Source organism: Podarcis cretensis (genome assembly GCF_951804945.1).
Source record: "Podarcis cretensis genome assembly, chromosome: 1".
Lineage (NCBI taxonomy): Eukaryota > Metazoa > Chordata > Lepidosauria > Squamata > Lacertidae > Podarcis > Podarcis cretensis.
In genome coordinates this window covers 76,252,917-76,274,143 of record NC_137170.1, presented here as the reverse complement: position 1 = coordinate 76,274,143, position 21,227 = coordinate 76,252,917, and the positions used below count along the sequence as shown (strand labels likewise).

At 44.5% G+C, this 21,227-nt stretch overlaps 1 protein-coding gene across 4 annotated transcripts in view; it reads left to right on the top strand.

Annotated features, from left to right (window-relative positions):
* TSPAN32 (tetraspanin 32) overlaps window positions 1-20,627 on the top strand; it is a gene marked incomplete at its 3' end in the record, with an annotated part of 38,146 nt that extends 17,519 nt beyond the window's left edge. For 3 of the 4 annotated variants that reach the window (XM_079987945.1, XM_079987944.1, XM_079987943.1), the window contains exons 6-8: window positions 10,595-10,696; window positions 14,303-14,392; window positions 15,792-16,019. In XM_079987945.1, the coding sequence (XP_079844071.1) occupies window positions 10,595-10,696; window positions 14,303-14,392; window positions 15,792-16,019 (420 nt within the window). Of the gene's footprint in view, window positions 1-10,594; window positions 10,697-14,302; window positions 14,393-15,791; window positions 16,020-19,440 lie in introns of those variants that run through there. The other variant, XM_079987946.1, reaches the window with a different exon arrangement.
* Between the last annotated feature and the right edge of the window lie 600 nt (window positions 20,628-21,227).

The window sequence follows — 21,227 nt, the reverse complement described above, 5'->3', positions numbered from 1 at the left end:
TCTCTCTTAAATTCAAAAGAATTTGGACAAGGCCCTTGAAGCTTTTTTGCGCAGCCTAATCCTTTGCCTCATTTTAGGGAACTCAAAGATCTCTAAGTATACACTATCCATAGAATCACCCCATCAACATGCTTATCAAAGAACTCAAAACTGTTGGTAAGCAGGACTTTGCAGAAGCCATGCTGATTCTTCCAGACAACACTCAGGAATAAGTCCAGGTCTGCATCCTTCCTAGATGGTTCATTATCTAGAAATGTTGTCTCTCTGCAGTGGTGGCTGGTGCCCATTGGGACTGGTGGAGAGGAAGGCAGAGAGGCCAATACAATGGTACCTCGGGTTAAGTACTTAATTAGTTCCGGAGATCTGTTCTTAACCTGAAACTGTTCTTAACCTGAAGCACCACTTTAACTAATGGGTCCTCCTGCTGCCGCTGCGCCACCGCTGCACGATTTCTGTTCTCATCCTGAAGCAAAGTTCTTAACCCGAGGTAATATTTCTGGGTTAGCGGAGTCTGTAACCTGAAGCTTCTGTAACCCGAGGTACCACTGTAGTTGGTGGAGCCAGAGACAATGACAAGGCAGAGCCAACTAATTCTGATTTTATCTCCATCCTTCTCCCTACTAATGGTGGCAATGAAACTAAGTCAGGTGGAAGCTGACAGCAGGGTGTGAGTGTGTGTGTGTGTGTGCTAGTTGATTTCAGACCAAGTTTGATGGGGCGGCACCTCATTTGCTTTAATAGACCATCCAGCACTGTCTCTTTGTAATAAGCCAAGCATGCATACACTCAGTTAATGTGTGGGTAGTTGGTTGCCCATTATTGTAACACTTTCTCCATTGTCTGCCCCCCCAACCTCTTTTTCTGTTTCAAGATCACCCTTGCCATTTTGGCCAGGTGAGTAATATGTCTAAAGTACTAAATTAGTTTTTAGCTCTGGTTATTCCACACAAAAGGTTTTGCAGAGGAGTTTACTCCTCTCAGGATTTCTATTTGATAGGTCTCTATTCGATTGGACTTTTTTTTTTACATACAGAGCTATTCAACCCCCCAATATGCCCTTTCCTGTCGTTTCTATAGGTATCTTGGGAAAGTTGTGTCCCAGCGGTCTTCTTCATTAGACTACCGTATTTTTCCTTCTATAACACGCAGATTTTTTCTCCTAAAAAGGAAGGGGAAATGTCTGTGCGTGTTATTGAGCGAATGTGTGGTCCCTGGAGCCAAATGGTGCGAGGGGAGGCAAAAAAAAGCAGGCAAAAATCAAATCGCGAGTCTCGGAGAAGGGAAACCTGAAAAGAGGAAGCGGCTGCTTTCCTGCATTCTGCCTCAGGGTCTTACTGCCCACCCACCTCTGTTTCCTTGCTGTGTTTGCTCAAACGGAACAAAGAGCAGGGAAAGCCCCTCCCCTCCAGGCAAGCAGAGGGGAAAGCAGAGTGAAAACATGCAGGAGGGAGAGAGAGAGAGAGCGCGCGCGAGCTGGCTGGCTTGGGTGGGTAGGTGAGGGAAAACTTTTGCCTTCCTTTCCTCCCTCCCGTTATACCCCTCTTCTGCATTCTTAGCCAGCTGCTTCTCTGCACACCCCTCTCGTGCTCCTTGTCCCTTCTGTGTTTTTCCTTCCCTCCCCACTTAAAATGTGGTTAAAAAGCATGGATCCACATGGATCCTCAGGATCTTTGCATTGGGTCAGCCCAAATTCACCATCAGATCACATAGCATGTCCATGGCTACAGCCTGCCCCGCCAAAATCACACACCCACTGTTGCCTGGAGCTGCAATGGTGCAAAAACGTGGTTAAAAAGCATGGATCTACATGGATCCTCAGGATCTTTGCATTGGGTCAGCCCAAATTCACCATCAGATCACATAGCATGTCCATGGCTACAGCCTGCCCCCCCAAAACCACGCACCCACTGTTGCCTGGGGCTGCAATGGTGCAAAAACGTGGTTAAAAAGCATGGATCTACATGGATCCTCAGGATCTTTGCATTCAGTCACCCCAAATTCACCATCAGATCACATAGCATGTCCATGGTTACAGCCTGCCCCCAAAAAATCACGCACCCACTGTTGCCTGGGGCTGCAATGGTGCAAAAACGTGGTTACAAAACATGGATCCACATGGATCCTCAGGATCTTTGCATTGGGTCAGCCCAAATTCACCATCAGAGCGCATAGCATGTCCATGGCTACAGCCTGCCCCCCAAAAATCACGCACCCACTGTTGCCTGGGGCTGCAATGGTGCAAAAACGTGGTTACAAAGCATGGATCCACAGGGATTCTCAGGATTTTTGCATTGGGTCAGCCCAAATTCACCATCAGATCACATGTCTGTGGCCACAGCATGAAGCACAAAAATGATACATCCACTGTTTCATTCAGAATGTTTTTTCCCTTGTTTTCCTCCTCTAAAAACGATGTGCGTGTTATGGTCAGGTGCGTGTTATAGAGCGAAAAATACGGTAGTTTATACCTTTCTTAATTTGTGATGCACATTTTATCTGCATAACCTCTCATAGTGATGTTAAATATCATCCTCTTATATTAAGAACGATGTTGTGGTCAGAGGATCCACTCGGACTGGGTCTTTTCCTCTGAATAAGGTCAATACAATGGCTTTTGTTATGATATTATTACCATGGAGCAGCAAAACGCTTCTGCTGCCTCTCCTTATACTTTTCCCAACAATAGCTTATTGGTGATTAAGAAAACCTTGTGTCTTTTTTTTCAATGGTTTGCCTTCTCCTAAAGCCAGATGTCATAAACAACATTTTGTCCGCTATATGCAATTTATAAACAGGCAATTTTTTACGACAGTTGAACCTTTATAAAGCAATCAGCTGGTAATACCAGCTTTGGCTGGGCTGTACACACACACACACACACACCCCACTGATTTTTCTTCATTGAATTAGACCAGCTATCAATGTGGAAATAACCATATAAATCAATACAAAAATACAAAAATACAAGACAGACCACAAACCAAACAACACCACACCCCTATAGCTCTGGTGAATACGATTCATTATTCCAATTCTCATTATGGTCTGTCACATATGACAATAGTCGGTGGTGACATTATTTAACAATTGGGGTTTAACAGGGTAAAAGAGGATGAGTTCAGTGCACTTCCACTGAACACTCTTATTTTCTCTCTTGGCCTTCCTTCCATGGCTTCTCTTCTGTATATCATCCCAGCAGCCTAATTAGATTGTGAGCTCTGTAGACAAGGGAATTAGCGTGCACGCATATATCATATGCTCTGTAATATGTCATGAACCCATACACTGTCACTTTTGAAAATAAAAACAAGAGGGGAAAGGGAACAGTCAAACGTAAACTATTAACATGAATGTCCTTGCACAATAGATTATTTTATTAGGACTTAGAATAGAAAGTTGGCAATTTATTGCAATGCCATCAAAATTTTCACGTACCGGTAATTTATGTTATGTTTAAAATACTTAAATCATATGCAAGAAGTGGAAAAGCAGTGGTCCAGTGCACTAAGAAAAATCTTCCACAAGCAGGAAGCTGAAGTTTCTGCTTTAGGAATTGTTTTAAAAGAAGGAGAAATGTGAGTAGTGCACATTTAATAATAAATGACGTAGCCCAAATGGTGTGGTGTAGTGGTTAGCATGTCAGGCTAGGACTTGGGAGATCATGATTCGAATCCCCACTCAGCCATGAAGCTCACTGGGTGACCCTGGGCCAGTCGCTCTCTGCCTAACCTACCTCACGGGGTTGTGAGGATCAAATCAGTGGTGGACTTTGGGATCTCAAACTTCAGTAGCGCTCTGTGTGATGCTAAAATTCAGTGCCTGCCACACCTTTCACACTCCATTCTGCATCATTGTTGCAGCGCCCCCTGTGGTTCCAGCACCCAGTGTGGCCAAACGGCACCTCTGATCAAATGAGAAGCGAGAGAACCATGTAATAATTATTATTATTTATTATTTATACCCTGCCCATCTGGCTGGGCTTCCCCAGCCACTTTGTGCTCCATGGAGGAAAGACGGGATATAAATGTAATGATGAATGCATGGATGAACAAGCCACATGTAGTTGAAAGCAACTGAGGTGAAGGGAGGTTTTTTCCATTTTCCCCATATAGTTCTAGCCAGTGTTTGCTTTAATTTATACACAGCTCATTTGGTTAGCTTAGATATTAATCACTTGTGGTGTAGAACAGCAGGTTCCATTGGCAAAGCAGGAGCAGAGAATTGTTTATAAAGTACTGTAGCTTCCTCTTCAACCCAAACATACATTTACTTCAAGGTAATTTCTCTTCTTGATTTCAGGGCCACATTAAACATTCCTGCTAAAGACAAGTCAACCCTTTTCTTCTGTAACTTTTGAGGGACATTTACATTATCAATCAGAAAACAGGCGCCTAGTGGAAGCGTACAATCCCCAACCAATCACAATTCCTGGATGTTTGCTTATTGTGTGTTTTCCAGCCTGAAAATTCCCTTCAAAGGATGCAGGAAAAATATGGCACATCCCTAAGGAAACACAAGGAGAATCCATAGGCTTCTGAGTGATACGGCGATTTCTGCAATGCATAGGCTTCCCCTTTCTTCCTCGTTTTTATAAAAATGTGATGAACAAGGCCTGTTAAGGTTTTGACTCTTTCATATAACATCTGAGGTGGCCCTCAGAAGCCGCCACTTTCAAAAGAAAACACTCTAGTTGCATAGAACTCAGAAAATGTACAGCTCTATGCATAGCTTTGGAGGAAGGAAGAAATACAAGAGCTATGAATCAATAAATTAGTGATACTCCCTGGCAGCAGCAGGCCATCTCCAGCCCATGAACCTAATGAGGCCATTTCCCCCAAGCCACAGGCACCTTCCCTATACCTGTCAGGTGTCAGACAGGTAAATAAGCTGCTCCCTACCTACAGTGTGATTTGCAGGCACTGACGATCAGCTGGTTGTCAGTTCTTTAAAAGCCCTGTGACTTTCTCAGACTGGCTTGATTTCTAACTGCTTAGCAGGCAAAGGAAAATGTGGTGGTGATGTCAGGTGATAGGTTGATGGGTGGCAGCCACCTGTCAAAATGGCCTGTGGAGGTTGAGTGGCCTTAAGATCTCCCTGTAAAATACACCCTACCCCTGCCTTAAGGGGGAAAGCTGCATTCTGGGTGCTTCAGTCTATGCTACGAAAGGGACTCTTGGTTTATTTTGAAGGGAGGAACCTGAGGCTGCATATGACCCACAGCTAATCTCATGCAGGTGTGGGACCTCAGAGGGACAGAAGGAAGGTGTAAAAAAAAAAAGGCAACTTATGGAGCGATGGAGGCAGTAGTAGGGGAAAACACTCTGCAAACAATAAGTTTAGACCTTTGGCAAAAGTGATCTGTTCTTCCTCCGGCAGCCCACCAAGTGGGGAGGGAGAGGGAAAAAGGGATGGCAGAAAGAGAGAGGGAGAATGGAGTGGTTGCTCTCACTTTTGGCTCTGGGCTTCATGCAGGCCTGAACATTTACTCCTGAGTGAATGCACTCTTGACAGAAAAAGAGCTCTCCACACCTGGTTTATTACCCTTGGCCACCACAGTCAAACAGTAGCAATACATGCATTCTTTAATTTTTTCTGAGAGTGGTGCCACACACAAAATAATTCTGTGTTCAAACAAGTCAGGAGAATTACTTGCACATATTGTAATGGCCTCTGGACCAGACTCTTTTGGGGCCTCTCTTCACATGTGCTGCACTGTTGTTGGAGAGCTTCCCGCCAAGTAGCCAGGCCAATCAAGATGGAAGTCATAATGCGTTCCAAACAACCCTTGTTCCAACATGTCTCCCGGCTTTGTCTTAGCAGAATTTCCATGCAGTACAGTTTATGCTGTTATTGTTTTCCTTGTGATTCTATTAAATATTCAAGGTAATAGTCAAAATCAATTTAAAAGCAGAAACATATTAAAAACATAAAACAAGACAATGTGTATAAAAATAGGCAATAAAAATCAGCAACTCTGCAATCTTCCATTCAACAAAATCTTGTTGTTTAATTGTCTTAGTCGTGTTCAACTCTCTCTGACCCCATGACTCACTGAATGTAATAAACATGGCTAGGTTAGACCCATTGGTTTTGATGGGTCTGCTTTGAGTAAAACTTAGTTGAATACCATCCAAGATATTTGGTTCATAATTGAACCAAAATTGAGCAACAAGGTGCCTTGGGTGGTCTACCTGCAGAGGGAGAGATGTTTGGCTCGTGCCAGGGATATTGTAGTCCCTCTCTTCAGTTTTCTGGCTACCCTACAACTGAAAATGGCTAAATGTGGAGTAAAATAATAATAATCTGTTTTAGGTTCATTGGTTTTTGGTTTCGTGGAATGGTTTTTAATGAGTAGTTGCTCATGTATCAGGAGAAGAATCAATGTTTCTGGAGAAGTACCAGCTTCTGCAAAGAGAAGCCCTACATCACTCATACACCTTTTCTAGGATTCTTTGAGCATGTCAATAAACATGTAGCTGGGGGTCATCTGGATATACATGAACCTCTAGAAAGCTGTCAACAGTCCTTCACCAAAGGCTTCTGAGGAACTACCTGTTTTCAATAGAATATCCTGAATATGTCTCCATCGCGTCATTGCAACCTCAATAACAGTCATGGAAGGAGAGGGGAAATCTGGTGAATATTATGGCTGAGGGAGAGGGGAGAGAACCTCCCTCCCAAATGCATACTGTTTTCTTAACTCTGAACGCCCTGAGAAGCAGCTATTATCTGTGAAGGGTAAAATACATGAGCATAATTTTTGTACGCTCCACATTTTCCTATCTCACAACTAACAGTGGCTCCAGGCAGAAGATTTAGGGTGAGGAATCAGTGACGGTGCAAAGGGTTCGCTCCCAACTCCCTATCTCAAGGCCCCAATTGATCTGCAGACATAGCATTAGATCACATACTAGGAACAGTTCTAGAGGCAGCCATTTTTATTGCAGCTGGTTTTTGTTTTTTGCCTCATTTTCCATCTGACTTTTTATGAACACATGGCTAATTTCCCTGTGTTTCTAACAATGCCTGCTGTGATACTTGATTATATTGCCTATAACCTCATGTTTCGCCCTGGGAAGATTATAGGTACACCACATGTCAGGACCGACAGATCAGTCGGTGGGAATGCAGTTGTCAGCTGTTTGCCCACACAATTGTGGGAAGCAACACACATGCTGAGGGAATTCTACTTTACTCCACCATCGCCATTATGAAGCCACTTCTACAAAAAGACAGGCTGGCAACAAAATGGCTCCCCACATCCTATTTTTATTCCCTTTTGCCTCATTTTGAAACTCTTTAATGTGAATAAGCATGGGGGATAAATTCAAGTTCACTTTACATTTAAAGGTGAACTTGCTTAAGCCATACTTTCTGTGAGAATATGAGAACCAAAAGACAGCTACGCTTCAAAATTTGCATTTCTCTGAATTTTGCAGTGCAGTTCTCAAGCCATGTTATGTGTACAAAAATGCATGTACTGAGGTAAAGTGTAAAAGAACATACAAAATGCACTATGTCTGGAGAAATTGCTTTGCAAAAAATGGCGGAATTGCATAGGCATATGGATATATGAGGAAGAATTTGCACCAGATTGCTGGTGAATGTTAATAAAGACTTCTTTTTTAAAATGCAAACTGATGGAGAAATGTGAAGAGCTGAACTTATGAATGGAAAAAATAGAAACTGAGAGAATTTACACATTTGCCCATCCCTAAACACGGCACATGAAAACTAATACAGTGGTGCCTCGCAAGACGAAAAGAATCCGTTCCGCGATTCTCTTCGTCTAGCGGTTTTTTCGTCTTGCGAAGCAAGCCCATTGACGGCTTAGCGGCTTAGCGCTATTAGCGGTTTAGCGGCTTAGCGGATAAACGGCTTAGCGGATAAGAAAAAGGGGGGGAGGGGGGAAAACCCGCAGGAACTCGCAAGACATTTTCGTCTTGCGAAGCAAGCCCATAGGAAATTCGTTTTGCGAAGCACCTCCAAAATGGAAAACTCTTTCGTCTAGCGAGTTTTCCGTCTTGCGAGGCATTCGTCTTGCGGGGCACCACTGTACTAGAATGAATTTTTAGTACATGCCTAACCTTATAATGCTATGTGTTGAATCTATGGAGTGCAATAAATATGTGATATGCTTTTTCAATCTGATTTTCTAAATCAGAGATCCTTAATGCCTGGATAAGAAATCCAGGGTCGGGGTTGAGGTAAGAAAGCAGCTGAAATTAGGAGAAACTTTTCATGTGGTTTCAGTGGATGTCTTACCTAACACTCTGATTGCTTCCCTCAATTCTGTTCCCTGCATTATTGAGTTTTCTGCTCTGAAAAGCTACAATTTGCCTTGAGGCCTGCACAAATCAATAGGAAAGAAAAGGGAAGGGTAAAGGAATAAAAGAAATGGAACCCACCCAACTCCCTGATAAAGCCAAGATCAATTGTCTTTCTCTGATTGCTACACAATGATTCAAATTTCCCAGAAACTCCAGTGCTTTACATTCTTCTGAAAACATTTAGGATTTGATTCGCTACTTAATGGGGTGAAAACAGAGGATCATTGGCCATCATTGACCTGGTTGTATATTACATCCCAACAAGTGGTGAGAATATTAGGTAAAAAGGTAAAGGGACCCCTGACCATTAGGTCCAGTCGTGGCCGACTCTGGGGTTGCGGTGCTCATCTCGCTTTATTGGCCGTGGGAACCGACATACAGCTTCTGGGTCATGTGGCCAGCATGACCAAGCTGCTTCTGGCGAACCAGAGCAGCACACAGAAACGCCGTTTACCTTCCTGCCAGAGCAGTACCTATTTATCTACTTGCACTTTGACGTGCTTTCAAACTGCTAGGTTGGCAGGAGCAGGGACCGAGCAACAAGAGCTCACCCCGTCACAGGGATTCAAACCGCCGACCTTCTGATCGGCAAGCCCTAGGCTCTGTGGTTTAACCCACAGCGCCACCCACGTCCCTGGTGAGAATATTACCACTCCCCTAAATAGTATATCTAGTTGAATGTGTGGGGAATTTATTTTTGCCACTTGGCATGACAATACAGAAGATGGGCTTAGCAAACAGGAGCATGGGAAGTGTCTTCTCTGGCAAAGGCATAATCCCCATAATCAAACAGTGATCTCCAGACACTTGGCTTACTTCTTGGAGACATTTAGACTCTAAATTTCAGAAGAACAAGCAATGTCTGTTCTGCGTAATGGTGAGAATCCATTTATGCTTCCCACTGAGTTTGTGGTGATAACCGAAGCTTTAACCATTACTGAAATATGTTTGGAGGTTCCTGTGAGTTCCCTGTTGCAGCAAAGCCAAATTAATTCCTGCTCTTTTTATTTCTGAATCAATCTTGTAAATTTATGTACTTGGGTGCATATTTGTTTTGCACTGGTAGATTGTCATTCATGCGTTGAATTCTAAATCAGCAGTGTACCACTGGCAAATTTGCTCAGGGTGGTATCATTAGGCTGTGAAACATTTTAAACAAATAAATAAATCTGTAAATATTCATTGCAGTGTTTTCATCCAGTTTCAAGAGCAGGGCTGCTTGCACTTTGAACTAAATGCATTGCAGTTCTATACCTAGTTAACCCAAACACTATCCAAAGAAAGCTGAATTATGCATTATTATTATTATTATTATTATTATTATTATTATTCTGAAAATTGAGCAAGTTTGCATAATTGAACAGTTTTCTCTGACTTGGTTGCATAATGTGCTCGGGACTGCTAGTCATGGTGTTGGGCCCACTCCCAGCAACTTGGATCCTTATTCAATGACCTCTCAGGCTGAAGGCAGCCCTGTTTAGGGAAGTTTTTAGTGACTGATGTTTTAAATGTATTTTTACTCTTTTGTTGGAAGCTGCCCAGAGTGGCTGGGGAAACGCAGCCAGATGTAAAAGGTAAAGGTAAAGGTACCCCTGCCCGTACGGGCCAGTCTTGACAGACTCTGGGGTTGTGCGCCCATCTCACTTAAGAGGCCAGGGGCCAGCGCTGTCCGGAGACACTTCCGGGTCACGTGGCCAGCGTGACAAAGCTGCATCTGGCGAGCCAGAGCCGCACACGGAAACGCCGTTTACCTTCCCGCTGGTAAGCGGTCCCTATTTATCTACTTGCACACAGAGGTGCTTTCGAACTGCTAGGTTGGCAGGCGCTGGGACCGAGCAGCGGGAGCGCACCCCGCCGCAGGGATTCGAACCGCCGACCTTTCGATCGGCAAGTCCTAGGCGCTGAGGCTTTAACCCAGATGAGCGGGGTATAAATAATAATAATAATAATTATTATTATTATTATTATCATCATCATCATCATCATCATCATCATCAGATTTCTGAGATTTTAGCTGGCATTGTCCACACACTTCTAAACATTTCTTTCATAGCCCACAAGGACTTGAAAGTAGACTTTTTTCAAAGGAAAAACAACTCTGATTCTCAGGAAACTGAATTCTGTACCCTGTGTTATATTGTGCATTTTTTTCTGCACTCGGAAACAATTACAGCAAACCCAGCACAACTGTCTGTTTATAAGATCGTTCCTTAAAGGATGGCTGACATGTAGAAATTCTTCTTATGGGCATGTCTTCCCTGTAGGCTGAAGATGCCATGATGGATGTGTATGACATCGTATATGAAGATGTGAGAAGCAACTCTTCCAACACCAGGAGACAGGAGCTACATACCATCCACAAAACGGTGATCTGCTTGCACATTTTGGTCTATACTCTAGGGGCCGTTCCACAGAAACCAGTTTCTAGGATGTAGAACCTGGTGTTCTTCACCCTCCACACCCTGCCCCCACCAGGCAGCGATGAGGGCTGGGGTGGCATGCTTCGTCCTCGCAGGGGGGCAGCAGTGCGTGCACTCCCCACTCCGGGCCTTTGCGGACAACACTACACCCCTGACTGGAGCACAGGTTATTTAGTTCTTCCCAATGACTTGCCTGGAGAAATGGATTAGCACTTGGCAGGACCAATGAGGGGGAAACACCCTCCCCCATTGTGGTAAGCATCAAAGGTCCTGGTGAATTGCTGAAATTTTTCCTTGGCTGGCTACGCTGATATTGTGTAAGCAATCATGACGTAGCACATTTTAACTTCGTTCTATTATGCCCCATATCTGTTTCCAAGTTTGGGATGGGGTTTCGTGTTATCTGTTAAATTTTGACTCCTCTGAAACAGTAGGTTACATAACAAACTCAAAGGCAATTTGCTTTTGCTGGTCCAGCCACTAGCAAGAATGAGGCAGTAGCTTCAGGTAGCAGGTGCTGGGGGAGCAGTGGCAGTCCCCTGGCTGCTGCTCCTGGAAGCGTCCGTCATCTCCCTCTTTGTTTGCTAGAAGGCCTGCCCTGAAGCCACTAAGCTTGCCTGTTCTCTGGCACAGTGGAAGATATTATCCTATCACTAGTGTTGAAGCAAAACTCAACTGCCAATCCTTTTGACTTCTCTATATGGAATAGTGGAAGGGACACCATCTTGTTCTTTGCTTCAAGCAGTCAAATCTCCTCACTTGGGCCTTCTCAGGACCAAACTAGATGCTACATTCATCCCACTGTCTGGTTTTGCACAGCTGTTTTTCATTTAACAGATAGCCGGCATGGGAGGGAGATGCTGGACTGGGATTGTAGCTTGGGGAGAAGGAGGGCTTGAATTCTCTGGCCCAGCTGTAGTCTGGTTCGGAATCACACACATAGCCCTTGCAGCTGATATTCACAGTGGGAGGAAATCTCCCATTGGTGGAGCCAAAGGGTTAAAGCCTACCTCTCACCAGGCCACAGTCCCAGTTTTGTGCTTCCTCCACACCATCCCATGCTAGCTATTGGTTAAAACCAAAGCCCAGCTATCTTATGCCAAACTACCCCCATCTAGTTTGGCGCTCAGCCACATTTAAAGCACATACCACCAACACCCCATGCAAATAATAAGAATGAAGGAAGGAATAAATATAAAGGTGGTAACTGTAGTTGGTTGAGAGTGCTGGGAACTGCATCTCTGTGAGGGGTAATGGGGATGTGCTATAATTGTATGGTGCTACAGCACTTGAATTCCTGCTCTTCCTTATACTGCTGCTTATGGAAGAGATAATGCTGCACCAATGAAACTGCCCTGAGAAGAGTAGCAGAGTAAGAGAGAAGGGCATTCCATGAGCAGGTGGAACTTTGCAGCAGGGAGCAACTCAGAAAGCCCCACTGTTCCTGGAGCAAGGAGCAAGGAACATCAAAATAATAGCAGCTTTGTGGATGGGTGCAGGAGAGAGAGCAGCAGCTTCGAGGGAATGTTTCTTGGAGAGGGAGAGACAGAGAGGTATGCTTCTCCTCTCCAGATAGCTGACTAAAGGAAATTCCAGATTCTTTGCACTGTGGGAGCTGTTTTTGATAAAGATCTAATTGGAGCCATAGGGGAAAATCAACACGTGCTCTTTTACTATATGGACTTCTCCTTTCTTTTTCCTACACTAACCTTACGTTTTCCAGCATGCAGAATTCAAACCCACATCTTGTGTTTCTAATGGGGGGGGGGCGTTTAAAAAATATATGTTCCCAACAATGTCTACAAATCTACTCTGTGTCTCTGCTACCAATTATTGGGTGAAGGCTTGGGGAAGGGAGGAGTCAAGGAACCACCATCCTTCCTTATGCATGCCTAACTCCCGGGGGGGGGGGTGTACAGGACTGCAGCCCTGACCTATTCTGTAAAAAAAGAAAGGCAGCAGAAGTCAGGCTTTGCTTTCTTCCTGATCAGTCAGACACAGTGGCCATGCTATAAAGAAACTATAAAGAACATGTTTGTGTGCCCAAGAGAGAATCATCGGGCACCTAGCCAGGGCCTTTATGTTTTTGTTTTTCTTTCTTTGTTTTGTTTTTGACCACCACAGTTTTTGCTGTGGCCAAATGCCATGCAAGTCAAGGTTCAGGTACCCTTAGGAGTCTTGTAGAAGAGGGAATTTCAGCACTCTGCCAGTACTATGATATCATAAGATGTGCCTTTGAAATTCCCAGAGGAACCTGAACTGGCTGCACCCTAGCAGCTGCCTAGCTGATGAAACAAGCTGTTTTTAAAACGATGGTCCTTCATGCCCGAAATAGTATATGCCATCAATGCAAAACCACTGCCAGATTAATAAAACATTACCTTAGGTGATTTAAGGAAAGTGTTGATATTCTCAGACACGTCATCTTTTGTACAGAAAATTAGGTATAAATGGGGCACCATTTCTGAGGAACCTGGACTGGGTTAACAAAAAAGGCCACCTAGATGACCATCTTTTCACTATCCCAGAAGGTTTTGATGGGACTTCTATAGAAATCATGTGTCAACTACCACTTTATGGCTAGACCTTAAGGGGATGTTTACCTTTATTTGCTATAAAATTCATACTTGTATAATATGGATATACACAGTGCGACCCAGCCAGGGATGCATGGGGTACCTGTACTTCCTAATTCGTGCCACAAAGTGGCAGGCAAGGAGGGTCCGTGAGGCTTACATCATGTATTGCTGTCCAGTCCAGTAACATCATCACCCTGTTGCATAAGATTTATACTTCCACAAAATGCTTTAAGTATTTGCCAGGTGCAACGTCACAGAACCTGCATCAGGATTCATCTGTTTGCACAGTGCTGAATTGTGCATAATATGAACCAGGGCCTCTCCCATATTCCCACACCGCTTGCAGCTATGTCTCTAAATAAATGCACAATATTTTTGTTCCATTGTATCATTGGTTGTATTGCATGGAAAATGCAGGACGTGCCAAGAAATAAAGGAAAATACTGGTGAGGAGCGAAGGACTGAGTGGTTTGTCACTGGGAACGAAACCAGTGGCAACTTTTGAAATGCAGTATCAAACTTATAAAAGATGCAAGTGAGAAGCAAAGCAGAAGCATTTGACCACATAATATCATGAATGGAGAGCATGGGTGGCAAACAGCCAAGCCCCTCCATCAACTTAAAGATTCCACTTGTGCAAGATAACTTACTCCCCCCCCCCCCCGTGGGTCCACTAAATCTCTGGCATAGATTAAGAATTGGTGTGGCACTTGCTAAGGGAGAAAAGCAGGGGAGGGAAGTTCTGCTGTACCAATGGAACAAGTTAGTCTGATACTCTATCTTTAATCCTCAGTCTGATGGCCAGCTGTTATATCAACCACTGCAGTTATAATAACGTAGGGTTTAAGGCTGAGGAGGCAAAGCCTCTGCAGTTTACTAGTAACAAACCAACAGACGACAATTCAAACTCTTCTTTAAGGGTTATGTTTGGAAAAGAAAAGCAATGATACGAGTGTTTTCCCTTTTCTTTCAGTTTCTCTGTTGTGGGAAAAAGCCACCCTTTGGAGAAGCAAGCAGGATTGAAAAAGAGATGTGCCAATCAGAAGCCGTGGGAACAGAAAAGGTAAATTATATGTGAGGCTGGGAAGCTCTGCAGTACAGTCAGGTCAAGTTCTTAGGAAGCAATTCTCACTCAGCTGGAGTATTAGCAAAACTGGCCTTGTCACTCTGGCACCAAGATGTTTCCTGACATCATCTGGGCTAGAAGTTAAACAAGATGATCGTTCAGGACACTTTCAGTTCTATGAAACAGTTAATAATAATAATAATAATAACTACTACTACTACTACTACTACTGCATCTACATTTATATCACACCTTCGCTCCAGGGAACAAAACATGCTGTATATGGCTCTCCTCCTTCACATTTTATCCTCACAACAACCCCGTGAGGTAAGGTAGGCTGAGGGTTAGCGACTGGTCCAAGGTCAGTCAAGGAGCTTCATAGCTGAGTAGAAACTTGGAGCCCTGGCTTCCCAGATTCCAATATAACCATGAAACCACACTAGCTGGTATGAGTATTTTGAGAGGAATTATTGGAAGGCAGAGCACTAATTTTGTAAGAATGTCAGACCCCTGCTGGATGATACCACTCTCCCTCTGAACAGACCAAACAGTCCATCTAGTTAATAATAATAATAATAATAATAATAATAATAATAATAATAATTTATTATTTATACCCCGCCCATCTGGCTGGGCCTTCCCAGCCACTCTGGGCGGCTTCCATAAAAACCAAAAATACAGTAAAATCACACGTTAAAAACTTCCCTGAACAGGGCTGCCTTAAGATGTCTTCTGAATGTCAGGTAGTTGTTTATCGCTTTGACATCTGCTGGAAGGGCGTTCCACAGGGTGGGCGCCACTACCGAGAAGGCCCTCTGCCTGGTTCCCTGTAGCTTTGCTTCTCGCAATGAGGGAACCGCCAGAAGGCCCTCGGCGCTGGACCTCAGCGTCTGGGCAGAACGATGGGGGTGGAGACGCTCCTTCAGGTATACTGGACCGAGGCCGTTTAGGGCTTTAAAGGTCAGCACCAACAATTTGAATTGTGCTCGGAAATGTACTGGGAGCCAATGTAGATCTTTCAAGACCGGTGTTATATGGTCTCGGCGGCCGCTCCCAGTCACCAGTCTAGCTGCCGCATTCTGGATTAGTTGTAGTTAAGCAGCCTAACTTCCACAGTTGCCAAGACAATGCCTCTGGGAAGACCACAAGCAAGACATGAAGTCCTTATCCCACTGTTGGTCTCAAGCAGCTTCTGTTTGGTGGCATGCTTCCTCCAAATCTGTGAGGAGTTGGGGAGGGAAACATGGAACCTGATCCTCTCTGAATTTTTATTCAGAAGTAAATCCCACTGTGTTTCAATGGTGCTTACTCCCAAGTAAGTGTGCCTAGGCATACAGCCTTCATACAGCCTTCATTTATTATCTTGTCCTCTAAGCTATTTTCTCTCATATTTCAGGACTGCCTCGAAGAGATCCAAAAATTCCTGAAAAAACACATGACTTTTGTCTCTGTGCTGATGACCATTACAATTTTCTTCATGGTAAATATTTGTGTTCTCTGGTATCCTCCTGTTTTTCCCCTTAATCAACAGAAGCAGAAGTGCAAATCTAGCTTTATGGATGGCAGCATAATTCTGCAGAAGTGGCAGCATTCTGCCTCGCAAAAAACAACAACCCTTTTCTAATAAGTCACAGGGACCAAAAGAGCTTAGTTATTGGGTGGGAACCTAACCCTTAGTATAAACCTTCCAGTTGCTTCACTGGAAATAAGGTATCTGTGTTTAGATTTCGTTATGAACAGTGTTTTCATGCTTTATGGGCACTATTACCTGGGAGGAGTATCTGGAAGGGGAGGAGCAAGGTGGGTGCTGTGTGGGCACACACTGGTGTATCCAATCCAGTGCTTCTGCTGGTGTGCCCATGCATCTCCGTCCTTGCCAGAATCTCTCTACCCTCCTGGTAAGTGGCAGTGACAGCCCTGCCAGGAGGCTGTTGCTGCAGTTCAGCTCTGCCCCTGTCAGGGACTGAGCAGAGGAGAAATGGTAGAGACTGCCTCCCCAGCCTGACCCTTACAGAGAAGAGGAAGGCAGTTTAGATTTACAACAGGCGTTTGAGGGAGGTCACAGCTCAGACGAAGATGAGGGGGAAAGATGGGAAATACAGTGGTACCTCGGGTTACATATGCTTCAGGTTACAGACTCCGCTAACCCAGAAATAGTACCTCGAGTTAAGAACTTTGCTTCAGGATGAGAACAGTCCGGCTTCCGCGCTGGTCATGGGACCGAGACGGCTCTGGTCGCCCTAACAGATGATCTCCGCAGGCAGCTGGATCGAGGCGGGTCGGGGCTGCTGATTCTTCTAGACCTGTCAGCAGCCTTCGACATGGTCGATCACGAACTCCTGGACCACCGCCTTGCCGACGTGGGGATCCAGGGCACAGGCCTTCAATGGCTGCGCTCATTTCTCTCTGGTTGGGGACAGAGGGTGGCGCTTGGGGGGGAATTGTCATCGCGCCACTCCTTGGTGTGTGGAGTGCCTCAGGGTGCGATTCACTCCCCGATGCTTTTTAACATCCTTATGCGCCCCCTCGCCCAGCTTGTTCGGAGTTTTGGGCTGGGTTGCCATCAGTATGCCGATGACACCCAACTCTATCTGTTGATGGATGGCCATCCTGACTCGGCCCCAGACACACTGACCAGATGTCTGGAAGCTGTGGCTGGATGGTTACGTGGGAGCCAGTTGAAGTTAAATCCTTCGAAGACAGAGGTCCTCTGGCTGGGACGGGGCGATATGGGATTGAGGGGGCAACTCCCATCTCTTGCGGGGGTGCAATTAGTGCCAGCATCGTCTGTTAAGAGTTTGGGTGTAATCCTCGATACCTCCCTCTCTATGGAGGCGCAGATTACAGCTATAACAAAGGCGGCATTTTTTCATCTCCGCCAAGCTAAGCAGTTGGCTCCTTATCTCTCTCGCCCTGACCTAGCCACTGTGATCCACGCGACGGTCACCTCCAGACTGGATTATTGTAACTCGCTCTACGTGGGGCTGCCCTTGAGACTGACCCAGAAACTCCAGCGGGTGCAGAATGCTGCGGCAAGACTCCTTATGGGGTCTCCGCTGCGAGATCACATTCATCCGGTACTATACCAGCTGCACTGGCTCCCGGTGGAGTACAGGATCAGGTTTAAGGTGCTGGTTTTAACCTTTAAAGCCCTATATGGCCTAGGACCCTCGTACCTACGGGACCGCCTCTCCTGGTATGTCCCACAGAAGAACTTATGGTCTGCAAATAAAAACATCCTGAAGATCCCAGGCCACAAAGAGGTTAGGCTGGCCTCAACTAGAGCCAGGGCTTTCTCGGCCGCGGCTCCAATCTGGTGGAACGCTCTGTCACAAAAGACTAGGGCCCTGCGGGACCTGACATCTTTCCACAGGGCCTGTAAGACAGAGCTGTTCCACCAGGCCTTTGGTCAGGGCGCAGCCTGACCCCCTCCTCTGGCAATTTGCACAGAATTTTGCTTAATGGTTGCCATCAATTTGATTTTAATTAATTTTTATCATGAAAGGTTTTTAGAATGTTGGATTATTTTGATTGTTGTTAGCCGCCCTGAGCCCAGCTTCGGCTGGGGAGGGCGGGGTATAAATAAAATTATTATTATTATTATTATTATTATTATTATTATTATTATTATTATTATTAACAGAAATCGTGCTCCAGTGGCGCAGCGGCAGCGGGAGGCCCCATTAGCTAAAGTGGTGCTTCAGGTTAAGAACGGACGTCCAGAACGAATAAAGTACTTAACCCGAGGTACCACCGTAATGGGAGAGGAGAAGGAGGAAGCACCAGTGGGGGTGACAGCTGACGGACACAATGTCTTTAGAAAGCATTCCAGACTGCCGCTCCCAGAACCCAGCGAGCCTTGAAAGTAGGAGAGCAAAGAGCTCAAAGACAGAGGGCACTTATAAGCACCAATAGGTGTTTTCTCTAATTTGGCAGTGCACAACTGGCCATGCTAGCTGACACCATCCTGTAATAATTTAAGAATGTAAAGCCCTCAATCCTCTCTCACCAAAGGGGCATACATCTCTCCCTCCGCTTCCCTCCTTTCCTCTCTCAGAAACAGATTTCTAGTGAGTGGCATTGATTTGCAGGTGACTGGTTTTTGCCAGGAGGAGGTGGTTCCAATCCCAAGGATCAGAGTTTCTGTGCTCATAAGGACTGAGTCTTCCCATACAAGTTCACTTGCCAGTTGAGTTGTAGCAAGCAGCTGTTATTGTCTGTGCCAAGTTGGCAGTAAATTTGAACAATAACAAAAGCTACTTTGATGATTACTCTGAAACTGTGGAAGCACTCCCTGGAAGAAATGAAGGAAACTACCTCTCAGCTGACTTTTCTAAAAGGTTTTTTCTTCCTTGTACACCTTTTTACTAAAGACCATCTCGTTTCTTTGACTGTTACATGGTGGCTGTTACATGGTGACTTATATGGTGGCCCCATATTATTTATAGATTTGATTGTATTGCATTGTATTTTTATTGCTTTGATAGAAATCGCTTTGAACCTGTAGAAAAGCAGTAGAGAAATACAGTGGTACCTCGGGTTAAGAACTTAATTCGTTCCGGAGGTCCGTTCTTAACCTGAAACTGTTCTTAACCTGAGGTACCACTTTAGCTAATGGGGCCTCTGGCTGCCGCCGCGCCCCGTCGTGCGATTTCTGTTCTCATCCTGAAGCAAAGCTCTTAACTTGAGGTATTATTCTGGGTTAGCGGAGTCTGTAACCTGAAGCGTCTGTAACCTGAAGTGTCTGTAACCCGAGGTACCACTGTACAAGGTGTCTAGTGAAGTTGTTCCCCTCAACTTCTGCAAAGGAACTTCTTCTCCTCCTCCCTCCATGCACCCCAACCCCCAAATTTGTCCTGAATTTTCCCCCAAACCTCCAGAGGTTTGGGTAGGGTGCAGAGAGAAGAGAGGGAGGGGAAGTTCTACTGCCCAAGTGGAAGTCCTTGGACAAATGTAACTATTGGACAGAACCCATTCTAATTAATTAATTTCTTTTAAACAACAAAAATGTTTTTAATTGTCTTTCATTTATTTACCTACCCTAGGTGTATGGGATGAGCTTAACTTTGTTCCTCTGGTACGCTATCCACTTTAAGAAGAGTTTGGATCGGAAGGGCAAATACACGCTGCCAAAGCAATAGGAATTTGGCTTTAGACTTCTGCACCACCAGGGGAAAAGAACAAGACTTTTGCAGACTCTGAGAAACTGGAATTTGTGCCACGACTGTGGGTGGATGCTGGGTGGTCCTAATCAGTCCTCCCAACACACACAAATGTGCCATCTCAGATGTGACTGTGAACTCCCATGATGCAACCAAGACAGCTGCAGCATCTGTCAACAAAGACTGGCCAAAGTGATGATCAGGCAGCAGAAACATGACATGCTGAGTGGAAACATGGAGGCAGGGTATAAACTGGGAACGAAGGACTTGCCCAGCCGCAAGTGTGTTTGCCAACTGAAAGCCATCATTTAGAGCCCCCAAAATAGCTAGTCAAAACAGAACAACATACCCCAGTGAAAAGTAAACTCAAGGAAATGGAAATTACTTGGTTCAATAACCAGTAAGAATATTTTAAGGCTCAGGAGAGAGAGAAAACAGCAGCTTGCTTTACATTATTATTTTAAGCAGTTTTATAGCCATTTCTGAACATGAATCAGACCCTATTTGCATATTTTGTAAGCTTCCTTGGTTTGAATACGTGAAGATGCTCTAAATAGGGAAGAACCTATTTGTTTAATTCAAACACACACACGCACAATTGTGACAGAAATGGGTGCTGTTAAGTTATATTAGGCCTATGCTGCACCCCACCTAAATTTAGTCATGATGAGTAAAGCCGGAATCCTAAACACGTTCACTGAAGAGCAAGCTCCACTGAATGCAGCATGATTTATTTCCATGATTTACTTTACTTATTCATGATGAGTAACTTAAGTTCAGTTGTAGCCAATGGAATTTACAGCTCAGCCCAATTCCCATTAATTTCAGTACAACTTGCTCCTGGTTAACTGTGTATGGGATTGCAATGTTAATCATAACTTACTTTAGCTGGCTACGTAGTTTGGAAATGTAGATCTTAAATGGTAACCATGCAAGTTGTAATACGCTGTGCCTCCAGTTAAGATCTAGAATGAAAACAGCATAAATTAGGAATATGCTTTTATTCTTTTGATTTAAGCCATTCCTTTTATATTACTCTGAATTCCTGTAAATAAAATGTATTTGGTTAAGTAGATGTGTTCTGTTCTCATATATCCTACCTAGCCATCAAACTGTTGTTTTGTTCTAGATACTACAATAAGTTACAGCATTTCTAAATTGCCCGAAGTAAACTGAAAATCCAAGGTTGAATGTACTAGCAGGAGATCATACAGAATCATGGTTCTGCCCATTGTCAGATGTTGAAGTAGCTACTGGTATGGATAAAACCAATACTTTGTAGTGCTGTGCGATTAAATTGCCATCTCGTTGAAATAACATTGTGGTAAGTGTTTCAACAAGGCAATATACCAGTGAACAAAAGGTGGAGACTTGACAGCTTCCCAGGAGGTAGCTCAGCTGAACAGATGATTTGCAGATGATTTGCAGACACCTTGTCTCCTTTGTTTGCTGGCTTCCTCTTCCCTCCTAACTAATAAGAAATGAAGATAGGTCCTCCCACAAACCAGCAAACGCTTTCAGCATCACTGGTATCTTTCCACTTGGAACTCAGCTAATTATGCAGAGCCTGCTAACAATCCAGCAGCAAGCCCCCAGGGCTAGACAATCAAAGATCCAGCTGCAAAGTAAACAAAGAAGGTAAACAAAGAACTGGAAAGCATCTATTTCTT